Source organism: Mus pahari, chromosome 1 (assembly GCF_900095145.1).
Source record: "Mus pahari chromosome 1, PAHARI_EIJ_v1.1, whole genome shotgun sequence".
Lineage (NCBI taxonomy): Eukaryota > Metazoa > Chordata > Mammalia > Rodentia > Muridae > Mus > Mus pahari.
In genome coordinates, this window is record NC_034590.1 from 39,201,604 (window position 1) to 39,227,123 (window position 25,520).

The 25,520-nt window shown below is 36.3% G+C and overlaps 1 protein-coding gene across 11 annotated transcripts in view; it reads right to left on the reverse strand.

The window, feature by feature from the left end:
* The window catches only part of Mef2a (myocyte enhancer factor 2A), a 118,188-nt gene that overhangs the window by 49,046 nt on the left and 43,622 nt on the right, over positions 1-25,520 (reverse strand). For 9 of the 11 annotated variants that reach the window (XM_029541046.1, XM_021221480.2, XM_021221511.2 and 6 more), the window contains 2 exons: positions 11,658-11,848; positions 464-667 (listed from right to left, as the gene is read on the reverse strand). In XM_029541046.1, the coding sequence (XP_029396906.1) occupies positions 464-667; positions 11,658-11,711 (258 nt within the window). In that variant the 5' untranslated portion in view covers positions 11,712-11,848. Of the gene's footprint in view, positions 1-463; positions 668-8,000; positions 8,267-11,657; positions 11,849-13,727; positions 13,739-25,520 lie in introns of those variants that run through there. The other 2 variants (XM_021221472.2, XM_029541092.1) reach the window with 2 other exon arrangements.

The following is a 25,520-nucleotide window of genomic DNA, read 5'->3' on the forward strand; positions in this document are numbered from 1 at the left end:
AATCAAACAGAAAACCTCTTGTTTTAAACGTTCTTGGTTTGACAAAACTATGAGAGATGCCAAATAGAATGTGTTCAAATAAAGCAGGACAGGATTCCCTGCCCCTACACACAAGGCACTGTTAAAAATTTGCTTCCCTCTCATTATGTCTAATGTGAGTTATTACTGATATACATTATAGTGAAATAATTAAGATGTGTTAAAATTATAGGTATTGTTTTTTAAGCAAAATAAGCAATTGCTGATTAAAAAAAATTATACTGCTTAAACATTAGGTCTGTATGGTAGAGAGCTTATTCTGTTTGAATAAATAGGAAGTTTTACAGCCAAACCAAGACATCAAATAGCAACTGTAAGTCCTTCTAAGAAATACTTCGAAGTTTTAGAAATACAAAGCAATGTGACAGTTAATGTTATTTTTTAAGTATTATTTATAATTCACACATTACTAAATATGAGTTACCTCAACAATATCCGAGTTCGTTCTGCTTTCATGAGGCTCGTTATACTCAGTGTACTTGAGAAGGACTTTGTCCATGTCAGTGCTAGCGTACTGAAACAGCTTATTAGAGCTGTTGAAAATGATGAGTGCTATTTCACAGTCACAGAGCACACTGAGTTCATAGGCTTTCTTCATCAATCCAAACTTTCGCTTTGTAAAAGTAACCTAGACAAAGAAAAACAGAATTTTAATTAAAAGCTTGGTTGTACTTGAAATAAAGTCTCTTTAATGAGTCTTTCTTTACACTGAGCCAGATCTCAAAGGTAAAATGTTCCTAGCTTCATCCGCCACACACACTTCCCCCCTCCATTTTGCTACAGGACTACAGTCTTGTATTTATTGTGTATGCCCAAGGGTTCTGAAAAAGAGGTGCTCTTATAATGCTTCTCTTCCCTGGCAACCCTTTTTTACTCTCTCCACTAAAATTCCGTCTAAAACCAGAAAAAATTATCTGATGCCATCAATCTTTTTTTTACTATTTATCTAATTAAATTCTGCTAGCTAAGACAGTTCTGAGACAGAAACATTTTTCATGGTTTTTGCTTTGTTTTGTTTTGGGGGATTAAAATATTTATTTTATTATTATCACACTTGATATAGTTCACTTTTCATTTGGATAACTATTTGTATACTAGATTTGGAATGATGCAAAGTCTGTAACCAATACATTTATATGTTTTTATAATATACTTTTTCTATAATTTATTTCTTTAATTAACTTTACATCCCGATAGCAGCCACCCTCCTTCCTGTCCTCCCAGTCCTGCCCTTAACAATATATCCCTTAATCTAAAAGTTCCTGGAAGAGGCATTTCTTTTTTTTCCTCTTCCATAGTATTTCAGCTTCTTTCCCTTCAAAGCTCTCAGCTATTTTAAAGCTTCTACCATGAAATCACACCATCCAATAACCCTCTCAGTGGCCAGGATGAAGTGACACATAATCCTTTCACTATTCCGCAAGAAGTGCCACCTGAGCTACCTTTCCCCCAGTCCTGCTCCCACACTGGACTCCAACCTCCTCCAATGTCCAATGCTCACCTCTCAGTGTCACACCCTCAGTGCTACCACAAATGATCACAGCACCTAAATGTCTCAATTTCACAAAGTTCACTCTGATGGCTTCTTTTCTAGCTCCTTTATTTTTGTGTCAGCTCTGAAGACATTCTTTTACCTTATCAAGCCCTCAGACCTAGCCCTCTAGCACTTTGTTAATGTAGATCAAGTAACACTCACATAAAATGCTCAGAACTAAAATATGTTTCACATTTGAGGTTTTTCTGTATTTCTGAAATGTGTGCATGCTAACAATGAGTTATCCTAAAGACACCTAATAAGCTGTATCAGTATGCTAGGACTTGGCCTAGACATATTATTCATATATACCCCATGTGTACAATTATAATGTAATTTTCCACACTATTTTTAGTGTACCTACATTTTGACAACACCCTCTAACATGAGTTGTGTGAGATTTTCTATTGTGGTACTATGTCAGAACCCAAAAAGTTTCAGATTTTGAAGATATTTGGTATTCAGATTAGAGACGCATAACTATCTCTTCCCACATCTTTACTCTTTAGGGTTGATGGTCTTTCTATAAAAGAAAAAGGGTCTCATCCCTTCAAACATACATGCATTCTTTCCTCTCTTATTAACACACTTGCCTGACATAGTGTCCAAACATATACCCAATTATCACAAGTACACATGCACCCATCTAGTGTCTCTGAACTGACACATAAATCTCACATGCAATCATGATTAATACTTCTAATTTCATGTTTGTTATATATCTCCTTGTCTCCTAAAACTTTCCTCCAAAAACTTCTTCACACTGGATAAAAAACAAAACAAAACAAAAACCCTACCTCAGGATTCTATTCCCAAATCTATCAATTTTTAGTTGCTTCATCCACATTTTCTTAACTTTTCCTTCTCTGCCCTAATGTCTAACCCTACTCATTTTTGCATGCTTTCTCCTTTTGTGTTGTGATTCTATTCTGCTCCACTAGATCAAATACTATAACCTTATAAATGTACTCTGGGATCTCTTCCAACTCTATCTTATCACTCCAGTTCTAACCCTTTCTCTCTTCTTTAAAATAAAAACACCAGAGAGAAATGTCTAGCCAGGCGGTGGTGCTGCACACCTTTAATCCCAGCACTCAGGAGGGAGGGGGAGGGGGAGGGAGAGGGAGAGGGAGAGGGAGAGGGAGAGGGAGCATGGGTGTAGAAAAGTGTTTAAGCTATAAACTCCAGAAGAGCCCAAAGAAAACTGAAGGAAAAGAACAAAGTACTTTAAAACTTAAAATAAGCCTCCAATAGTTAAGGCTATGTGGCATTGGTCAAAGGATATACCAAAAGACACACAACAGCAAAGAGAGAAATAGAACCATAGTCAACTGGTCTAAAAAAAAAAAAAAAAAAAAAAAAGTTAAAAACACTGAGAAAAGAAGCTTTAAAACAAACAATGCTGAAACAACTTTATATTTAAAAAAGAAATTCAGTTATAGACCTTAAAGTCCACAAAAAAATAACTCCAAATGGATACAAGACCTAAATATAAAATGAATTTACAAGGTTCATAAATGAATTGGGGCTTGGTTTGACACTTTTCACTTATTCTACAAAAGACAGGGCCTCACTAAGCACCCCAGGCCAGCCTTGATTCTGACACTTCGACATAAACCTAGAACTTGGGACCCCCACACTCCCACACCTCAGCTTCCTGAGAGCTGCAGTTACACAGCCGCACCCATCACCACACCCAGTCTCATCAATAACTTATTTTACTTTTTGCTTTGTTAGTAACAAAACCCAAAATATGATCTACCAAACAAGACATTTAACTGAATTTTACTGAAATTAGAAGCTTCTGCTCTATAAAAGACCCTGTATGAAAACAAAAAGAAAAACCAAAGATACCTTTGGTAAACAATACATAACACAGTACATTATCCAACATATGCAAAACATTAAAATTCAATAATAATAAAATTAAAAATCTGATTTTGAAAGATGTACAAAAGATATAAATAGCAACTCATCACACAAAGGAGACACACAGAAAATTAGCATATAAGAGGGACAGCCGAGTATATAGGTGAATACCATTTTACAGATGTATTTTTTATGCTGTTTTGTTCTGAACCTAAAAATGCCATATACTTTTCTTCCTAGGAACTCTTAACCATTGATCTAGACTAGACTAATGAAGCACTGCATTAGCTGTGGAAGAACCAGGATTTCTTCTGTGAAAGCCACTGTGGACAATTCAGTTGTTACTCACAGGCATATAATTACTACAATGTACTTCTAAGTTCGAGCTGTAATTTGCTTACTCAACAGAAGAGCAACAATAAAGAAAATGCAATTTGTTTCACTTCCTCTGAAAAGTGAAAAAATTAAAGACAGTAGAGTAGTTTAACAATTATATTAAGATAAGGTGTCAACTTTCCTTTCTTTTGGTAATGCATTTAAATAGCCACACATCTAAGAATAAGTATTTTTCTCTTAACAGATCTTAATATTCTCAAAGTCATTTTATAGTATTATGTTTCTCAAGTACAGAAAGTATAATCTATGATCATTTAAATATACCATTGGCCAATGAACTTCTAATTAACTAAAAAATTAAAGTAGCTAATACAATATATTGTTTGAAAGATTGATTATGTAAATTGTGTCATATATCCAAACCACTTTTTATGTAATATCTGTCAATATCTATCTTAAAGATATTTTAGTTTTTAAAAGATACTTTGGTTTTCTTCTAAATATGAAACACACACACAAAATCTCAACATCTTGGGCCCACAAGCAAACCAGATTATCTAAATTCAATCCCAAGGTACCATAATGGAAGGAGGGAATTTCTAAAAGTTGTCTCCTGAATTCCATGTGTGCACTATCCTGCACATGTCAGCATTTTTCACACACACACAAATATAAACAACCATACTAATGAATAACTTCTAAAGCTATGTATTTAAATTTTCTCAACAGCTCGTACATTTGTTTACAGATAAATTTTAGGAACAACAAGAAAACAGAACACAGTGGGGGAACAAGGACAAAGAATAAAGGAGACTGACCACAGCTTAACAATACAGATACCACACAGACAATTAAAACTCAGACCACAGAGAACTTCTAAGAAAAAAGCAAACAAACAAAAACCCCCTAACAATCCAGCAGACAACTGGCAAACCACCCACAGCAAAAGGATGCTTTTCACCTTGTCAAAACAGAACAAAAGTATCATAAAGCTGAACCAGCAACTCTCTAAATGATACCTATCACAGAAATGTTGCCCACTTTTAAGGAAGTATGTTTGCAAGTACATACAAAAGCTATCCGAACAGTAAGAACTGGACAGCACACATGTGGTCTTTGCTACAAGCATGATAACTGAGCTGATGGAATGAGTCAGATCACAAAAGCCCAGCACTAAGCCAAAGTCAGGAGAAACTACCATGCCATCATGTAAGAAAGTAAAGCCACTCAGATACAACAACAAAACAATATGCTTTCAATGAATTCATGTTACGGAAAACAAAGTGAGTGAGTGATTACCTTTGTAAGGAAAAGATGAACAGGTCTACGGAAAAATTAGACTAATATCTCATTTTCTTTTACAAATAAAAGTATCTGTAACAAATGTGCCAGGACCGAAATTACTTCCAAATAATGAACACAACAGTTTTTGTGCCAGTATTCTCTATATTCAACCTTTGAAAAAAAATTTAGTGTTTTTCTTCCTAAGTCTATGAAGGTATCTGCATCTCAATAAGCAGAAATACATATCAAGCAGTAGAAGCTGCAGGTGATCTCAAGCAAGGTTACTGGCTAACATTCATATGAAAAAGAACTATACTTTTAAAAATAGTACTCAGAAACTAAACTGCAGAAAACATAAACTGAGGCATTAGTGCGATGTAGGCAAAGGCACTTTCTACACAAATCTAAGAACCTGCCTTCAATCCCTACAACCTACATAATGTGGAAGAAGAAAAACAACTCTACAAAGTTGTTCCCTGGCCTCCACGAGTGTGCTGTACCTCACACGTACCAATGCAAACAAATTATATAATCACTCAAAGTAATAATAAAATGTTAAAAAAGAAAAATTTGGGAACTGTGCTTTTAAAATCAAATATCTAAAACTAAGTAAAAAATGTCTAAGCTCCACATACTCAAAAGCATCAAACCCTGTGGGTAGAACTATTAAACCCAAATGAAAGTTAAGGATGTTCACAGGTGATAAGACCTAATATTATAAGGTCTTCTGTATCCCTAAATGGATGCACATATTTAGTGGGGAAAGCCCCTGAGTCCAGGAAGATTCCTGATTGGTTGCCTTTGTGCAAACATTAACTTGACAGTTTCATTTGGAAACAGAAAGGGAAAGACAGCCAGCTTATTCTGCAGAAATACAATGGCAGCCAACTATGCTACCAGATAGCAAATTATAGTAATTGCAATAGTGTAGAACTGAGCAAGGATATACAAATAAACAAATGCAACAAAATACAGGATCCAGAAATAGACCCACAAATACATTTTATTTGATTCAAACTCAGGCAGGAGAGAAAGGCAATGAATTATAAAGGGTCACTGAATACCCAATAGGGTATTTTCCCAATAGAGAACATAATAATTTTCCTACACTTTAACTCAAACATAAATTACAAGTGGATAATAGAACATGAAAAGTGAAACAGAAACACTTCTAGAAGAAAGCAGAGGATAATTATCTTAGCCCTTGTTTGTAGGTCTGAGCAAAGAGTGCAGCTATCCATACATGTTTGACCAAAGAACAGTCCACCTCTACTGTTTACATGATCTTCTTCACCAGGCACAGAACAGGGGAGAGACAACAGAATACACTTCCCTAGATAGCCAATTCAGCTGAATCAACCCTGGTGATTACATGGCGTAACATTGAACAGTCAGAGTTCCATGAATTCTCTTCACTGCCTTTGGAAAATGAAAGTTCTCAAATAAGACATAAACAGCATCAGCAATAACGAAAATAACAGGAAGGTAAACCTAACAGAACCTAAAATGATATCTCATGTTTATAGTCTCAGCAACTGAGGAGACTAAAGAAGGGTCACTTGAACCCACAAATGAGACCAGCTTGGCCCCTTAGTTAAGTCTCCCCTTAATCAATTAAAAAAAAAAAAATGTGTGAGGTTATAATTGCTATTCTTTCTTGTCAACGTGACTGCATCTGGCACTAACCAAAAGCCAAGCTGATGGGCACACCTGTGATAGATTTTTCTTGAGTGAATCAATATACATAATTCTATCAGTTCTGTTTCTCTAGAGAATCCTACTAATATAGGAAGTGTGTAATATTGACTTCTGGACATGACATGGTTACTGAACTCTTGAACAAACAGCAGCTATGATTACCTACACAAACCTGCACAAGAGTAAGCCTGTTAACATCTTCTCATAGAGGGGAGAAGGGCTCCCTGCTTCCTAATGCTATATAAGCAGTTAGCATAGTTAATGATTGGTGAGAGAGTAAAAGACATATTTTTCAGGAATGTAGCCACTAGCAAGGCATCCATTCTCTTGTAAGCAAACTCTCATCCATGCTCAGGTGCAGAACCCTAATGAATTCATTAGGAGACACACACACACACAAACATACACTTTTGATAACATAAAAACATGAAAAGAAAACCCAACTTAATTCAGATTAAAATTAGTTATTATTGCTTGTCTACTACACTACAAGAATGGACTGAACGGAAAGGGTAATCCCAAGAACTAGTACAGATTTGAAATAGCTAGAATCACACTGCTAGCTAAATATAAATTAAGCACAAACACTTTAGAAAGCTCTTGTCAAATCCAGGTAACTACAGAGGTTAAGTACTTAGGTAAGGGACCAGGGTGGAGGAGGAGACCTCTCAAGGAAGGGGAAAAAGAACGTAGTCTCAAGAAGAAATCAAGGGGATACTAGAATAGGAGGATTGGAGGTGGGGGGTAAAGGAGAAAATGTGGGAAGGACAACTCACACTAAAGGCCCTTTGAAAAAAACATATAGAACCTACTACTATAAAAGCTAAAATGCATACATAAATAAAAGGACTTTAAATGGAGTCACCATATAATGGGAGAAACAGTGCCACAACTAGACATGTTATGCCACTAGGTAAAACCTCTAATTCAAAGAATGGGCTACATCTTGTTAAGCTGTTGGCCAAAAGGGTCCCCTGGTCCTACTCTTCAAACACCACAGGCTATTAGTAAGGCATATTGATGAGGACATTTACTTATGTCACTGAACATGGAGAAATTAAACTAGTTGCTAACTAGAAGCTTTACCTCTACTAACTAGCATGCATGGTGTCAGAAGGTACTCTGCATTCTAACAGTGAAAAGTAATCATCCGTATCACCCAGACACACATCCAACAACATACAACATATAAAATATACTGGTGCACAGTGGCACAGATGTTACAGGAGTACTCACTCACTTTCTGACTGGATTTAAGGCTTGCTCCATGAGATAGAACCAGTATCTTCTACTTCTCTGGTGCCCTAGAGCCTGTCTAGCTAGGTGATGGGCCCAAGGGAAAACACACTATCATCCTGCTAAAGGAGCACAGCAGTGACTCCCAGTGATGGTCTGCTTTACTCGGATCAGTGCCCCTTCAACCTCTATCAGAGAAGCATCTTGGCAGTAGATGGGAATTAACGCAGAGACCCACAACTGGACTATGCAGAGAGAGACTTTGGATCACTCTGTCCTGAATGGGGTGTCTTCATCAAACCCCTCTCCTCAAGGTTTGGAGAGCTATGGAGAGGAAGAGATGCAAAGATTTTAAAGCCAGAGTGCTAATTCCAAGGAAACAGTCTCTTCCAAATACAACAGGACTTATACAAACATGAATTCACAGAGAATTTAGCAGCACACATAAGATGTGTGTTCAAGCCAGATAAGGCCCCAAAACTAAGAAGGAAAAGAAGATGCAAAGTCCTACTCCTAACCCACATATTATCTGGAACTAATTTCTGGGAAAGAAAAAAATCAGTTTTCTCCAATGGAGCTATCATTGGGTATTATCAAGAACACTCCTAGGGAGACCCCATATTCAGAAACAGCTGGCCAATATAAACTGAATAAAATGAACTACATGTTTTCATGTATGCTGAGATTGGAGTGTTTTTATTTTGTTATTTTGTCTTACTGGTTTGTTTCAACATTTTATACTAGCTATACAACCAAGTATTCATGTGCACAAAATAAGAATGAAGTGAACTCTTCATGATAGTATGAAAGTCAAAAAATGTCTATTTAAGACAGATAAATATAAATCCATAAATCATGTTATATTATTATACATTGATAAAAATAGACAAATAAGCTGACACACATTTACATGCAAAGGTAACATTCATGAGTTTACAAGTACAGAACTGCTCAGAAGAACAGACTGTACAAGTAAATGGGAACAACAGGCATATTTACTCTACAGTGTCGAGGATTAGTTTAAATGATTCTCTTTGGGGCTGGAGACCAGGAGATAGGATAAACAGTAGCTCTGGGTATGTCACAAAGATTTTCTATGTACTTTTCCAGACTTTGAGTATAGCTTTTATAATGTGGCTAGTTCATATTTAGATTTGAAAATCCACTTGCTACTAGCTTTTCTATTTTATTTTCCTAAATTATTTCATTATAAATTACAGATTCTTACATGAACTCTCTCAGTATCTGATCTCATTTTTATATGCTATATACTTAAATCTCCTAGAGAGAATAAGTATTTTAGTGATTTTCCAGAATCTAATTTAGTCCCTTAAAAGTATATTTTATTTGGGTAAATTAGAAGCTATTTCCCCTTTTATGGAATTAAGAAAACATTTGAACCCTGAATGCTCTTTTTGAAAAGGAAAATTAAGATACTATTTTAGTTTATGATAGATGTGCCTATACCAAATTTAACCTAAAAAAACCAAATTGCCCGACTATATCTTCTCTCCTTCCTTCTTTGCAGAGAGAGAGAGAGAGAGAGAGAGAGAGAGAGAGAGAGAGAGAAGAGAGAGAGAAAAAGAAAGAAAAAGAAGGAAGTTATTTATTGTAATATTTATGTAAAATATTGGCTAGAATGTTAAAAATACTTTTTTCCTCCTCAAATGAGATGCCTTTTTCTTATACATAAAAACAATTTCTGAGTTTACAACATAAACCAATAGGAAAACAGAACTTGATTTATTATACTTTCTCTAGAAGCAACTGGTCAAGAATGCATTTATTCGCCAGGCGTGGTGGCGCACGCCTTTAATCCCAGCACTCCGGAGGCAGAGGCAGGCAGATTTCTGAGTTCGAGGCCAGCCTGGTCTAAAAAGTGAGTTCCAGGACAGCCAGGGCTATACAGAGAAACCCTGTCTCAAAAAAACAAAAAAAAAAACAAAAAGAATGCATTTATTCTACAAAACAATGGATACTTTATTTTTGTATCAATTCTGTAAATATTTCAGCCACAGTATTAACAGGGCTTATAAGATGTTGAAATTATTTATTACTTCAGTGATAATTTTGTATATTTTTTTTTATCATAGTCACCCCCCTCCCTTGACTCCTCCCAGATTCACCCTCTTTCCTTTCCTGCCCAACTTTCTCTTTTTTTTAGACAAAGTCATCCTCTCAGCTTATCAAGTCCCCACTACAGAGGCATCTAAATAGGCAGAGTTTCTGTTTCCCTCTAAACATTCAGTCTTCAACACATAGGTCTAAACTAGCTATGCCCAACTTAACCATAGGTATCCACAAGATGAGAGCTAGGAGATTTTATGCTATCTCTCACCTTGCATACAAGTCTTACTTAATATTTATACCTCTGTGTGCTTGCAAAGCAGATCCTCCTTCCTCTACATGCCACCATCTTCACATGTTGATGTGTGGTATTTCTTGGACTCATTCCTTTCCAATGATGGGATAGTTATTTTAACTTCCCTATTTTATCAACCATCCTAATGTACTACAAAACTGTGTAGGCCTTATATCTTTTTGTTAAGCAGTCTCTGTGAGCTGAAATGAGGACTTACTTCAAGTTGGACTGGACTGGACAACGGTGATGACTCCCATTAACACGCAATTTTCCAGCCCATCACCTTGCCACTCACTGAATTGTGTCTACAGTTCTATCTGCATTCAGGTAAACTTCTGCACTGACCTATGAAAGCACATTTTCAGTACTGTGAAGATTCTACTGAGCTTGCAGAAGCTGTTCTTAAAACCTCTACAAACTTCCCAGAGATACCATCCTTCCCTACTGAGCATGCTCTGAACAAAATAGTCTCTGAAATTCTTTTTTCTTCTTCTCTCTAAATCAAAGTCAGTCAACTTTTGTTGGTTAGGGGAGCAGGGGCGGGGGGGGGGGTATAGGGAACTTTCGGGATAGCATTTGAAATGTAAATAAAGAAAATAATAATAAAAAAAAATGAAAAAAAAAAAAACTACAGACACCAAAGATTTAGAGCCTATGCCAACTACTCAATATAGAAACTATGCAAATGAGTAGGTAAATACTTGGAAAAACAGGCAGCTAGTTTTGGAAACAGATTGTCAATCAGTTTTAAATATAACAATTGGATTCTTCATGGATCAGAATCATATTGAAATTATACTGAATTTCAAAAAATTCACTAACACTGGTCCTGAAAAGATATCAGTTAAAGCTGACATGATACATATGTGCTTAAGAAATATGTGAGATAACATGGCTTCAAAACTATGTTCATTTCTTCTCAGTTAACCACAAAATGTAAGTGACTAGAAAGCATGCACAGTAACTGCAAATCTACACAGTCCTTAATATAAGAAATGGTATTCTGACAACAATCACAAAAGACTAGCAAGAGAGAGTTGTGTACCAGAGACTAAGCACTGCATGCAAACTACATGAGAAAGAATAGAAGGGTTACAGTGACTTGACTTTTCTACTGCACATATGGAAACACATATTTGAAGGTTTCTTTAAAGTAAATAACAGAAAGGGACAATTTTATATCTAATAGTTTTCATTTATTCTGGAACTTTAAACACTTAAAGAGTTGAATGATTTGACCATTCTATGCTATGTTTTAAAAATATGATGACAAATTAAATAAATTAAAATTTGATTTACCTGTCGGTTCCTCTCATCCATTATACGTGTGATTTGTATTTTCTTTCGCCCCATTTTCAGTCACCTTTTCTTCCTTATATTCCAAATAATTAATTCAGAAGCTAATTTTCTTCAATCTCCTAATGCATCGTACACAGCTCCTATTATTTAACCTTCTAGTCCAAGGCTATCGCTGAAATTGTCTTAAAAATCTAAAAGAAAACACAAATTGGAAGATTTCAATTCTGTACAACTTGTAAATCATTAAATGCTATACAAATGTCAAATCTGCTTTTATGCTTAGCACAGTGAGCATTCTTAGACTGTAATTTCAACCTATAGAAATAGAGTGTGCCGGTCGAAATCTTAATGACTTTACCCTCTAAAAGTTCTGGATCTCCAGGTGCCTTTATCTGTAAGCCAATGCAGTTGGTGTTTGAGATTTTTACAATGAACATAATAATAATGACAATACGAACAGCCAATGTTGCTGAGATTTTTCTATATGCTAGGCATTTTTCTAAGTATAGAAATACCTTCATTCATTCATTCTTATCTAGAATCTCATTAGACTTTATTATCTCCATTTGTAAATATGAAGACTAGGAACACAGAAGGAATTAAGTAACATGCCAAAGGTCACCCAGTAAAGGGACAAACATTGGGATAAGATTTTTGTTGTATACTATCAACAACATACAATATTCTTTATGGCTCCTGATGCCCTGGCTCCTGATGCCCTTAGTGCAAAAGATAACGAATATGAATAGCCCCTAATTGTCCTTATAAATTCTTCTAAATTAATTTACTCTACAGCTAAATTTTTAATACTATTCATCAGTCCACAAAGATACTATTATATAAACTTTACATTATTATACACTTAAGTGAATACTATTTCTCTGGCCATTGAATGAATACCTCCTCATCTGTCAAGATTCAGTCGAAATACCACCTTTTGATAAAATCGAGACCAAATTCACCTTGGTAAAAGAAACTATAAGCTATTTGGAGGGGGGCGTGAATATAAATGTGTGAATTCTTGAGGCCAAACCTTTAATATTACATATACATGGCTATAAAACTTCAACTTTATCATGCAAATTTGGGGCCATATAAAATGTGAATCTGCTTTGAGGCAATGTGTTCTTCTTCACTTCCTGGCATTAGAGCACCCCTGCTTACTAATCTTGCCAAGTTCTTCATTTTACTTTTTAACTTATACAAAGATAACACCTGCTACAATGACAACTTACTCTTTAGACCAAGCTGGCCTCAAACTCACAGAGATCTACCTGCTTCTGCCTCCAGAGTGCTAGAATTAAAGGCTTATGCCTCCACCACCAGCAGCAGGGTAGCTTTTACTAATGCCATATTGCCAGAAACATTAGAGACACATTCTCTTTTACTACCCTGGATAGGGACTTTAAAATGTCTACATGATAGTTCAATATTCTACCAAATGCATTGAGGATGTGTTTTTTCATACAGTATTAAACTGTATTGATTTTTATTTCTATACAAATGGGCTTTTTCCAAACTAAATCAGAAATAGAAGTTTGACTGTACATAAAGCCAACCTGCCTGTTTGAACGAGTTACAGTAAGTTGATTTTAGCAGAGCACTGTCAGCGACTCATGAACAAGCAGTTCACAATGAATGTGGCACAGTAAGATCAACAATTTCACTGACACACAGAACACAGTACCTCTGACTGCAGAAAATACTATCTTTATAATTACATAGTTACATATAAAATACTTGCCAAAAGTGATTAAATGCTAGATCATAAAATATCAACAAATTTCAAAGGATAAATATGTTCTGATACCACAGAAATTAACAAAAATTTAACTTCAATGTGTGTGTGTGTGTGTGTGTGTGTGTGTGTGTTTATACACTAAGGATCAAACATCTAAAAGATCCATACTTTAAAGGATGAGAACTATAAAAAATTTTTCATGACATGCAACCTTTATAACATAATGTGTAACAAACCAGGCATGAAATGTCCAGTTAATGTCACAGTCAATGATGAAGACTAAAAGCTTTTTCTGTAATATCAGAAATAAGAGAAGGTGCATTCTCTACCATTTCTATTCTGCAGCAGAGTGGGAGTTCTAGATAGAAACTAGAAAAAAATAGAAATTTCCAAACTAGAAAAGGGGAAGTGACTTATCAGTGTTGATAGACAACATGCATTATAAGTAGAAAAACTTACTCCTTTAAAAAAGAAAGTTACTATAATAAATTCAAAGCATCAGGATATAATACTAACACAATAAAATCTGTTGCATTTCTACATACTTAATGTGAAATAAGGTATATTAATCAAGGAAGTAAAAGATTAATACACTAAAAATTTAAAACACTAGTCACAAGTATTAACTCATGGATTGTAAAATTTTATGTATTACGATGTCAATACTACCCAAAGCTATCTACAAATACAGTGCAATTCTATCAAAATCCTTATTTTTTGTAGCATTTGAAAAAGTCATTCTGAAATTTATATTCAATCTCGAAAGAATACACAGAAGAAAGCAATCACAAGTGGAGAGGGAGAGAGGGACCTAGGAGGGAAAGTGGATGGGGGGGGGCTGATCTGATATTGGGTGATAGAGAAGGACTGAAGCCCTGAGGGACAGCAGAAAGAATGGGAACAGGCAACCTCAGGAGGTAGGAGGTTGGGGGATCCTCCAGAAAGCACCAGAAACCTGGGAAGTGAGAGACTCTCAGGACTCAAAGGAAGGGACCCTAGATAAAATGCCTAGATGAAGTAGGGAGAGGGAACTTATAGAGGCTACCTGCAGCAGGAAGACAGGGCATCAAATGAGGGAGGGGGTTGCCATTCCACAGTCAAAACTCTCACCCATAATTGTTCTTGTCTGAAAGAACTACAGGGATGGAAAGGGAGAGGAGCCTGAGGAAAAGAAGCTCCAGAAGCAGGCACAAAGTGGGACCCAGCTCAAGGGGAGTTCCCAAGGCCTGACACTATTACTAAGGCTACGGAGATCGCACAAAAAGAGACTTAGAATGGCCACACTCCAAAAGACCCAATAAGCAGCTGAAAGAGTCAGATGCAGATATTTGCACCCAACCANTGAACAGAAGCTGCTGACCCCTGTGGTTGAATTAGGGAAGGCTGAAAGCAGCTGAAGAGGAGGGCAACCCTGTAGGAGGATCAGCAGTCTTAATTAATCTGGACCCCCAAGATCTCTCAAACACTAGACCACCAAACAGGCAGCATTCACCAGCTGATATGAGGCCCCCAACATACATACAGCAGAGGACTGCTGGGTCTGTGTTCCATCAGAAAAGATGCACCTAACCCTCAAGAGACTAGAGGCCCCAGGGAGCTTAAAGGTCAGATGGGGTAGAGGGTGGGGGTGAGGACATTCTCATGCAGACATGGGGGTGGAGAGGAGGTGTGGGACATGGAACAGTAGACTGGGGAGGGGGGAATAAAATCTGGAGTGTAAAAATAATTAATTAATTAATTAAAAAAAGGAATGAAACTGAAGGATTCACTTTTTATTATTTAAAAATTTACTAAAGTCACAAACAGAAATAACATTGCATAAGCATAGAGGAAGACATTAAGACTGATGAAACAGGATAGAGAAAGGATGGAGGGCCTAGAAATAAACATAAGTGAACAATTTTTAATAAAAGTGCCATGATCATTCAACATCAAAGGGAGTTCTTTCAAACAAATGGTGGAGAAACTAGACACCCACAAAAATGCAGTTGATGCCTACCACATGCCACATACAAACACCAACTCAGAATGAATCTGAAACTGAGATCTAAACTCAACTGTAACACTCTTGAGCCAGAAAAAGGCTTCAAGAAATTGGATCTGACAGTGATTTCTTACCCACAATAGCAAAACCACAATGGATTGAAGAACAACAAACTAGCCTTCACTAAAGTTAAAAACGTGGAGACTAGAAAAATTTCTCAATGAGTAAAGTACATGCCACATAACCACATGAACCAGATTTTGTGTTCTCAAAACCTACCCAAAGCTAGGTAGACATGACAGGTGTCTAGAGTCAGAGCACAGGAGATGCTCTGGATTCAGCAACAGATCCTGTCTCAATACAGAAAAAGAATAACCAAAGAAGACACTAGATGGCAAACAACCTCAGACCTTCAGGCACATTACACATGTGCACCCACACAAATGCAAACACATGCCCATGTTCGTATACCATATATGTATGTATGTATGTATGTATGTATATGTATATGTGTGTATATATATTCCATATTACATATATTCCATATTATATATACCATATATATGGAATAAATATGTTTCAATGAACACCATCAGTAGAATAAAGGAGCAATCCAAATAAAGGAAAACAATAACTACATATATGACATGGAAATAATATCCAAAATATATAAAGAATTACTAAAACCCAGCAGCAAAATGATCAAACTTAAAAATGGGAAAAAGATAAGACAAGTAAGATGTCTCAGTAGATAAAGACATTTGCCACCAAGTCTGATGACCTAAATTCAATTCCTGAAACTCAAATGGTAAAAGGAGCAAATCCAACTATGGGCAAAGAAAAACCAAGAATGGTGGATCATATATGAAATCCTGCAGCTCTTGGGAGACTAAGGCAGAAAGAACACTGCAAGTTGAGGACAGACAGTTCTGGGTTTCAGGACAGCTGGGTTACAGAAAGAGATTCTGTCTCGGGTGTAAGTTGGAGGGGGTAGAAGTGTATTTCTTAACAAGATGAAAAAAGAAGACATGGAGAAAGAGGGACACTCCTCCATTGCTCTGGAAATTAATCTGGAGGTTCCTCAAAAAATTGGAATGAATCTACCTGAAGACCCAGCTATACCATTCTTGGGCATATACCCAAAAGATGCCCCACCATACCACAGGGACACATGCGCCACTATGTTCATAGCGGCCTTATTTGTAATAGCCAGAAGCTGAAAACAACCCAATGTCCCTCAAGAGAGGAATAGATATAGAATAAGTGGTACATTTACACAATGGAGTACTACTCAGCTATTAAGAACAAGGACATCCTGAATTTGCAGGCAAATTGATGGAACTAGAAAATATCACTCTGAGTGAGGTAACTCAGACCCAAAAGGACATGCGTGGTATGTACTCACTAATAAGTGGATATTAGCCAAAAATGTACAGAATATCTAGGATACAATCCACAAAACTCAAGAAAGTTAACAAGCAGAAAGGCCCAAGTGAGGATGCTTCAATCCCACTTGAGAGGGAGAAAAAAAAAAAAATCATGGGAGGCAGAGGGAGGGAGGGACCTGGGTGGAAGATGAGATGGGGTGGGGAAAAGGGGAACATGATAGGGTATGAGGGTGAGGGAAAGACAGGAGAATGGAAATATGCAACCTCAGGGGAGGGAGATGGGAGGGGGGTCCTCTAGAAAGTACCAGAGACCTGGGAGGTGAAAGATTCTCAGGACTCAAAGGGAGGGACTTTAGATGAAATGCCCAACAGTGGGGAGAAGGACCTTATAGAGTCCACCTCCAGTAGAAAGGCAGGGCAACAAGTGGAGGGATGGGGTTGCCATCCCACAGTCAAAACCTCTGACCCAGAATTGTTCCTGTCTAAAAGAACTGCAGGAACAAAAATGGAGAAGAGACTGAGGGAAAGGTGGTCCAGTGGCTGGGCCCAACTTGAGACCCATCTCAAGAGAAGGCTCCAAGGCCTGACACTATTACTGATGCTATTGTGTGCTTACAGACAGGAGCTTAGCATGGCTGCCTTCCGAGAGGCCCAACAAGCAGCTGACAGAGACCAAGGCAGGTACTTACACCCACCCATTGTACTGAAGTTAGGGACCCCTGTGGTTGAATTAGGTAGGGAAAGGCTGAGAGAAGCTGAGGAGGAGGGTGACCCCATGGGAAGACCAGCATTCTCTTGAAAACAGGAGAGGAGGAGAAATGGAATGAGGAACTGGGGGGGGGGGGGAGAAGGAGGGGGAAGGGTGGACTGTAAAAAAGATAAAATAAAATAAAAATGAAAAACTGATCAATAAACATATGAAAAAAGTTCAACATAACTAATTGTTAGGCAAATGCAAATGAACACCACAATGAAAACCTCCCCACACAATCAGAAGACTTTATTAGTAGGGCACAGGGGGGAGAGGGGTATGTCATGGATTATGGATTGAGTGTGAAGATCCATCATGTGGGCTCTGGGGATCAAACTCAAGTCATCAGGCTTGGCAGAAAGTGCTTTTACTCACCCAGCCATTTTGCCAACCCCAAATCACTATTACTTTTTAAAATATAAAAGAAATATTAGCATGGTTATATAACTGAGGCCCTTGTATAATTTATGAGAACACAAAATACAGCAGCCACTGTGGTAAAACGGTATGAAAGATGCATTCTCAAGAAAAGAAGTAGAATTTGAGCCAACAATTTTACTTCTAGATATGTAAATTAAAGCATTTAGAGTACATAGTCACAATATGCACATCAATATTCATGGGAGTACTATTTACAATGAGAGAGAGAGAGAGAGAGAGAGAGAGAGAGAGAGAGAGAGAGAGAGAGAGAGAGAGACAGAAAGATGGTTCAGTGAGTAACAGTGCTTGTCACCAACCTTGAGCATCTGAGCTTGATTCTTGGTAACCAGATGGTAGAAGGTGAGAAATGACTGACATTGTCATCTAACTTTATGCACTCAATGTAGCATTTGCAAATCTACAATCAGTTAGTCAGTCAGTCTGTCTCCTCTATTCTCTTCCTCTCTTTAAGGGAGAAATGAATGCTCTTGTCTTTAGATGTATACACTCAGTGTATACATTGTTTGTCTTCTCTCTCTCTCTCTCTCTCTCTCTCTCTCTCTCTCTCTCTCTCTCTTCCTCTCTTCTCTCTCTCTCTCTCTCCTCCCCCTCCCTCCCTTCTTCTCTCCCTCCTCCTCCTCCATGTATGTATGTGAGTTTCAAGTAAATGAACAAATAAATTTTTAAAAATGGAGAATTAAAAAGAATAAATCCAATTTTAAAAATTTTAAATGATTATTTAAGTGCCCGGACATTAAAACTAAGGAAAAATTTATTAGTAAACTTGACTAGTATTAGTTATCAATTACTGAACCAATCTAAAGTCTCTACTTTTGTGATTCTAGTGAATCAACGACATATCAAATGTTTGAAAAGTACTAAAACAAACTGTAATAAAACAATTACTTGTAAACAATCAACAATGAAATTTTAATAAATTAATAAGGGAAAAATCTTTTATAATTCAGTTCTTCTTTACAAACAAACTTAAATTCCGTTTTGGATATATTAAATTTGAAGTGGCCAAGGACAAGTGGAAATATCAATGGGAAATTCAACCTAAGATTCATTCTGGAGGGCTAAAAATTATATATTTGGGAGTCTCAAGGATACAGGAAAAATTAAGGAGACAAAATGTAAACTGGAAAGAAAATAAAGTCTATCAAAAGAAACAAAAACATTTTTGTTACATAATAACAGCTCATAAGTATGCTTTAGACATGAGATTGTAAACAATTTGGTCAACACTTAACACTCAACATTTAAGTAGGAAATGGGCTCTCAACTTATCTTGAAATGTCCATTTCAAGTCTACTTTCAAGACTTATTATTATAAGGAAACAACAAGCAAAACAAAATGGCAAAAGATACAGGTATATGTTTATCCCAATGCAATCAACACAACGGGGCTGTTAGGAAGGTAAAGACAGAAGCAAGCACACAGGACAGGACAGCCTGTCCATACAATGAACTGTTACAGCCACTAAAAGGCTGAATAATAAACAGCCTATGCTCACAATACATTTTTGATAGATTATCTAAAAGTCTGCGGATAAAAGATTTAAAAAAAAAAAAAACAAAACAAAAAAACTAAGGGCTGCAAGTCAGGAAACAGAAACTAGTAACTTCTGGGAAGTTTTTCACTGTTTTCATTTAATATAATTACTGTGATGATAAAAAAAAAAAGTCACTACAAACAAAAACTAATACCTGCTTTTAAAATTTAGAAAGAAAACAATCATGATAGCAAAAAAGTGTTTAAAAATGCGCTTTAAACATTCTTTAAACTTTGTTTCTACTTCAGCACCTTGTGCAATTTCCAGGCTCTATTTCTTCAAAACAAGTTTATAATTTCAATCCATTATCTGTCTGAGATAACATACCACACCTAGAATGTGAAAACCCAGATCCTTCTAGCCCTAAACATATAAAACCACTAAACTAGCTAGAGATCTTGGCAATTTCTAAGTGAAAATAACTTCTGTAACAAGAAAGTTGAAAGTACATGCATTATATGTACAATGGAGGATAAAATAAATTTTTCAGATATTTGGGGTAATATAATCCAAATATATGGTATTAGTACTAAAAACTGTATATCCAAGTATGGTATATTATTAATATTTATGATCCCAAACCAAAATGAGTGTAATATTTCCTTGACCATACAATGGAAATCAGAAAACATAAAAATAAAAAAATCTAATAATTAATTTTCAATAATTGGAAGTAAACCTGGATATTGTAAAAAGTCATACACTTAAAGAAACTAAAAGTAAATATTACTATTGAAACATATATAACTTTTATTTTAAGTACAGCAGCTACTTTCATTTGATTCTCCTATTAACTATAAGCTATCAAATGAAAAAGACAAAGTACTACCTGAGTCAATATTGTTCTGGGACTCACTTTTATCTGAACCTGTCCTTAACAAAACAACAATAAGCTGCCTTTAAAGGTACCTTATAAATTTCAAACAATTTTAGAAATCATTATATTTCCTTCAGCAAAAAAATGAAATCTGCAGACAATGACTAATCCAAATTCTTAGTACTTAAAGTATTCAAAAGTTTAGCAGTTATCTCCAAACTTCTAATCATTAATATACCAACTTTCCAAGTTTTATATTAGTCTTCACTGTTATCCACTCTTCTTTCTTTCTATCAATCTCCTCTTTTATTTCTAGTAAGTATATTTGAGTAAGCATTATTACTTTTATAAAAGAAAAGCTAGTATAATTCGCCATAGTGGGAAATGGTTTCAAACATAATGAAAACGTAATTAAATTAAAGCAAAGTGGAAGAAATTTACTATAGTCATATGTGTATGTATGTGTGTGTGTATATATATGTATATATATGCATATATATCATGATATATTACCATAATTATGAAGTAAAAATATATCACATACATACATTTACATAATTATAACAGTAGTAGTGAATCCAAACACTTAATTTATAAAAAATGTACACATGAGAAAGGGGAATATTTGGACAATCTTTCTTGGCAAAATTAGGATATTGAAAATTAATTCCAAAATTCAAGATTCAAGAAAATAGCTTTTAAGCCGGGCAGTGGTGGCACACGCCGTTAATCCCAGCACTTGGGAGGCAAAGGCAGGTGGATTTCTGAGTTTGCAGCCAGCCTGGTCTACAGAGTAAGTTCTAGGACAGCCAGGGCTACACAGAGAAACCCTGTCTCAAAACAACAAACAAACAAAAAAATAGCTTTTACACAAGAAAACTTTACTTCAGGTGATTTCCAGAGCCTTTTCCCTAATCTGAAAATATAGTTTGTAATTTTCAAACCGTAATAGGAAACAGGTATTAATTACTTCCATCTATGTCTGCCATCTATATTTGGTTAAGACTCTAAATATTCTTAAGAAACAACCTGGCTCTGTTTGTCCTCAGACTCACAATGGTTTTTCTGAGCTTCCTGAGTGCTGGAATTCTAAGTATAAACTACTACACCTGGCTTTGTAAAAGACCAGGCATGATAAATGACTTTAAAAGGTCTCTTATCAGGTCTTTCTAGTATGTTTTTGTAGTATGTTCATATAAAAACACTTTTTTAATTCACATAACTTCTTTATAAAATTGACATAAGAAACTATACCAGAGTCAGTGTATTACTACCTCAAAGTCATTAGATGCCAAATACAGGAGCCAAGAGTCAACCCAAGTAAGCATTCATAAGCATTCTATCAACAGAAGTTCAACATGGGGATCCAGGACAGTCAGGGCTATACAGAGAAACCCTGTCTCAAAAAACAATAAATAAATAAATAAATAAATAAATAAATAAATAAATACATAAATACATAAATAAATACATAAATAAAACAAGGGGATCAAGAGATGGTAAGGAGGTTCTGTAGTTAAGAGTATTTGTTTCTCTTCCAACTGAGCCAAGTTAAGTTACCAATATCCATATCAAATGGCCAAATGGCTCACAATCACCTGTAACTCGAGCCACAGGTTCTAATGCCCTCATCTGGCTCTACCTCCATGGGCACAAAGAAGCATAATCTTAAACACACACACACACACACACACACACACACACACACACACACACACCCCTTTTCTTTAAAAAGGAACCCATTCCCTTGTATTAGTTCCTCAGAAAGGCTAGTTTCAGGTGTCATGCAGCAGTCTTGTGCTTGGGTCTGGGACTACCCTAGAACAATAAGCTGCAGCCCTAGTCTTATCACAGATATCATTTACCTGGCTAGTAGTTTATAAAAGGAAAAAAAAAAGTCAAGAATATCATACACACCACAAACTTATAAGTTCCAGAATTGTCAGACTGATGATTTCCTTCCATTTTTCATTCTCAGTGGCCATGCCACGGACAGCACAATCCTTGAATGTGCAGGAGTTAACTCCTATTTCTCCACATTTTGAGATAAAAATTTTAATCTAGTTTATCCTTTCTCCCCATGTTTTATATAGCAGTTCTAAGTCTTCAATTAAATTAACAGAAATATTCAATTCTTTCTGCAGTATACTATGCACAATATGTTTAGTCCTTTACATTATTAATATTACTACTAGGTTAGGATTCTTATTATAATTAATGACCCTATACTGATGTATCATTTCGATCACAGTGCCTCATTAACATTAGAGTTTACTCTTGGTGGTGTGTGTTTTATGGATTTGTATGAATATATAATGGAATGAATTTACCATTTACAGTGTATCACACAGAATAATTTAACTAGAAAAATATTATCTGTGCAGGGCGTGGTGGCACATGCCTTTAATCCCAGCACTTGGGAGGCAGAGGCAGGCGAATTTCTGAGTTTGAGGCCAGCCTGGTCTACAGAGTGAGTTCCAGGACAGCCAGGACTATACACAGAAACCCTGTCTCGAAAAACAAAAAACAAACCAAACAAACAAACAAACAAACAAAAAATCATCTGTACTCTTCTACACATCTCTCCCTTTCCCCTGATTCCTGGAAAACATTCATCATTTTACTAACCTCAGAATTTTATCTTTTCCAGAATGACATCTCATTAAAACCATATTGAATACACCCTTTCCAGATTGGCTTAATTCACTTAGTAATATAATATTTGTTCTGTTTTTTCAAAGTCTGAAAACTCATTTTAAAAGTTTTAATTAAAACACAGGGGCTGCAGAGATGGCTCAGCAGTTAAGAGCACTGGTTTGGTCCCAGTACCCACACAGTTGATCTCAACTGTGATTCCAGCTCTGGAGATCCATTTCTGGGGAATCAAACGTCTCTTCTGAACTCCCTGGGCACCAGGCACAAACAGAATGTACATACATACACTCAATCACACCATATACTATACACACACACACACACACACACACACACACACAATTAATAAATTTTTAAATTTCATTTAAAACAATTCCAGAGCCAGTTCATGTAGTTGCTTCTCTAGGATCTAGCAGGGTAATCTATTCCTCCCCAAATCTAACCCCTAAACTCTGCATATCAGCCCAGTGTCCTGTGTTCACTGTATATAAATGATGAATGTAAATACATTCCATCTAAGCCAGACATCTGATCTGGAGTCGAACCCAACCCACACACACTATCTTCTGTCCCAACCTACTCTGCCATATCAGACACAGAACTAATAAAAGATGTTCACATGCCTAGATCTCATCGCAAACTTCATGAAAGCACAAGGCAGTACAGCACCTCCAAACCCACAGAAATGTTTGCCAGTGAGAATTATCTTGATGAACCCCAGGACACAGAATTTAAAAGAACAATCATAAAATTCAAAGAACAGTGGAGTTTAGAGACAAAAAGAAGCAGTTTAATGAACTTAAAACTTAAGTGATGCCAAAATGAACCAAAGCCAAAAATGACAAAGAGAATCCAGAAATTGAAAATGCAATTCAATAAGAAATAGAAATATTGAAGAGGACTCAAGCTAAAATGAAGGAATTGGAAATCCCTAAACCCAGGCAGACAACTCAAAGGAAAGCCTCACATGTAGAATTAATCAAGCAGAAGAAAGAATATCAGATTTTAGTTAATGGCATGTATCAGATCTTCAACAAGATCATAGAAGAAAACTTCCCAAACTAAGGAAGACAAAGACAAACTGTTAGAAGAAGCACATAGAACACCAACAAATCAAACCAGAAAAGTTGTTTTATACTTACAACACTAAATATATACAACAAAGAAAGTACTGAAAGCTTTAAGAAAAAATACAAAGCACATATAAAGAAAGATGTGTCAGACTCATCAAAATAACATCAGAATTCTCAATTGAAACTGAAAACCAGAAAAATCTGCAGCACTTCAACTCCTAAAAGACAATAACAGCCAACCTACACTCAGCAAAAACTATCTGCCAGAGTGGAAAGATACTGCAGTAAAGGAAAAGGGTCAAGTAACATATAAAGGCAGACCTATCAGAATTACACCAGATTTCTCACCAGAGACTATAGAAGCCAGAAGATCCTGGGCAGATGTGATACTGATCCTAAGAGAACATAAATGCCAGCCCAGGCTGCTATACCTAGCAAAACTCTCAATTGCCATAGACAGAGAAAACAAGATATTCCAGGACAAAACAAAATTTACACAATATATTTCCACAAATCCAGCCCTACAAAGGATAATAGATGGAAAATACCAACACAAGGAGGGAAACTACACCCTAGAAAAAGCAAGAAACTAATCTTTCAACAAACCCAAAAGAAGACAGCCGTACATAAATCCATCTCTAACAACAAAAGGAACAGGAAGTAGCAATCATTTTTCCTTAATACCTCTTAACATCAATGGATTCATTCCACAATAAAAAGGCATAGATAGACTGGATAAGTAAACAGGACCCAGCATTTTTCTGTATACAGGAAAACGCACCTCAGTGACAAAGACAGACACTACTTCAGAGTAAAAGGTTAGAAAACAATTTTCCAAGCAAATGGTCCCAAGAAACAAGCTGGAGTGGCCATTCTAATATCAAATAAAATCAAATTTTCAACCAAAAGTTATCAGAAAGGATAAGGAAGGACACTTCATACTGGTCAAAGGAAAAAAAATCTACCAATATGAACTCTCAATTCTGAACAGCTCTGCTCCAAATGCAAGGGCACCCACATTCATAAAAGAAACTACTAAGGCTCAAAGCACACATTGCACCCCATATAATAATAGTGGGAGACGCCCCCCCCCCCCGCAATGGACAGATCAGGGAAACAGAAACTAAACAGAGACACAGGGAAACTAAGAGGAGTTATGAACCAAATGGACCTAACAGATATTTATAGAACATTTCATCCTAAAGCAAAAGACTATACCTTCCTCTCAGCACATCATGGTACCTTCTCCAAAATTGACCATATAATTGGTCACCAAAAAGACCTCAGCAGATATAAAAAGCCTGAAATAATCCCATGCACCATATCGGATCACAATGGACTTAGGCTGGTCTTAAATTCCAACAAAAACAACGGAAAACACATACACATGGAAGCTGAACAACGCACTACTCAATGATAACTTGGTGAAGGAAGGAAGGAAGGAAGGAAGGAAGGAAGGAAGGAAGGAAGGAAGGAAG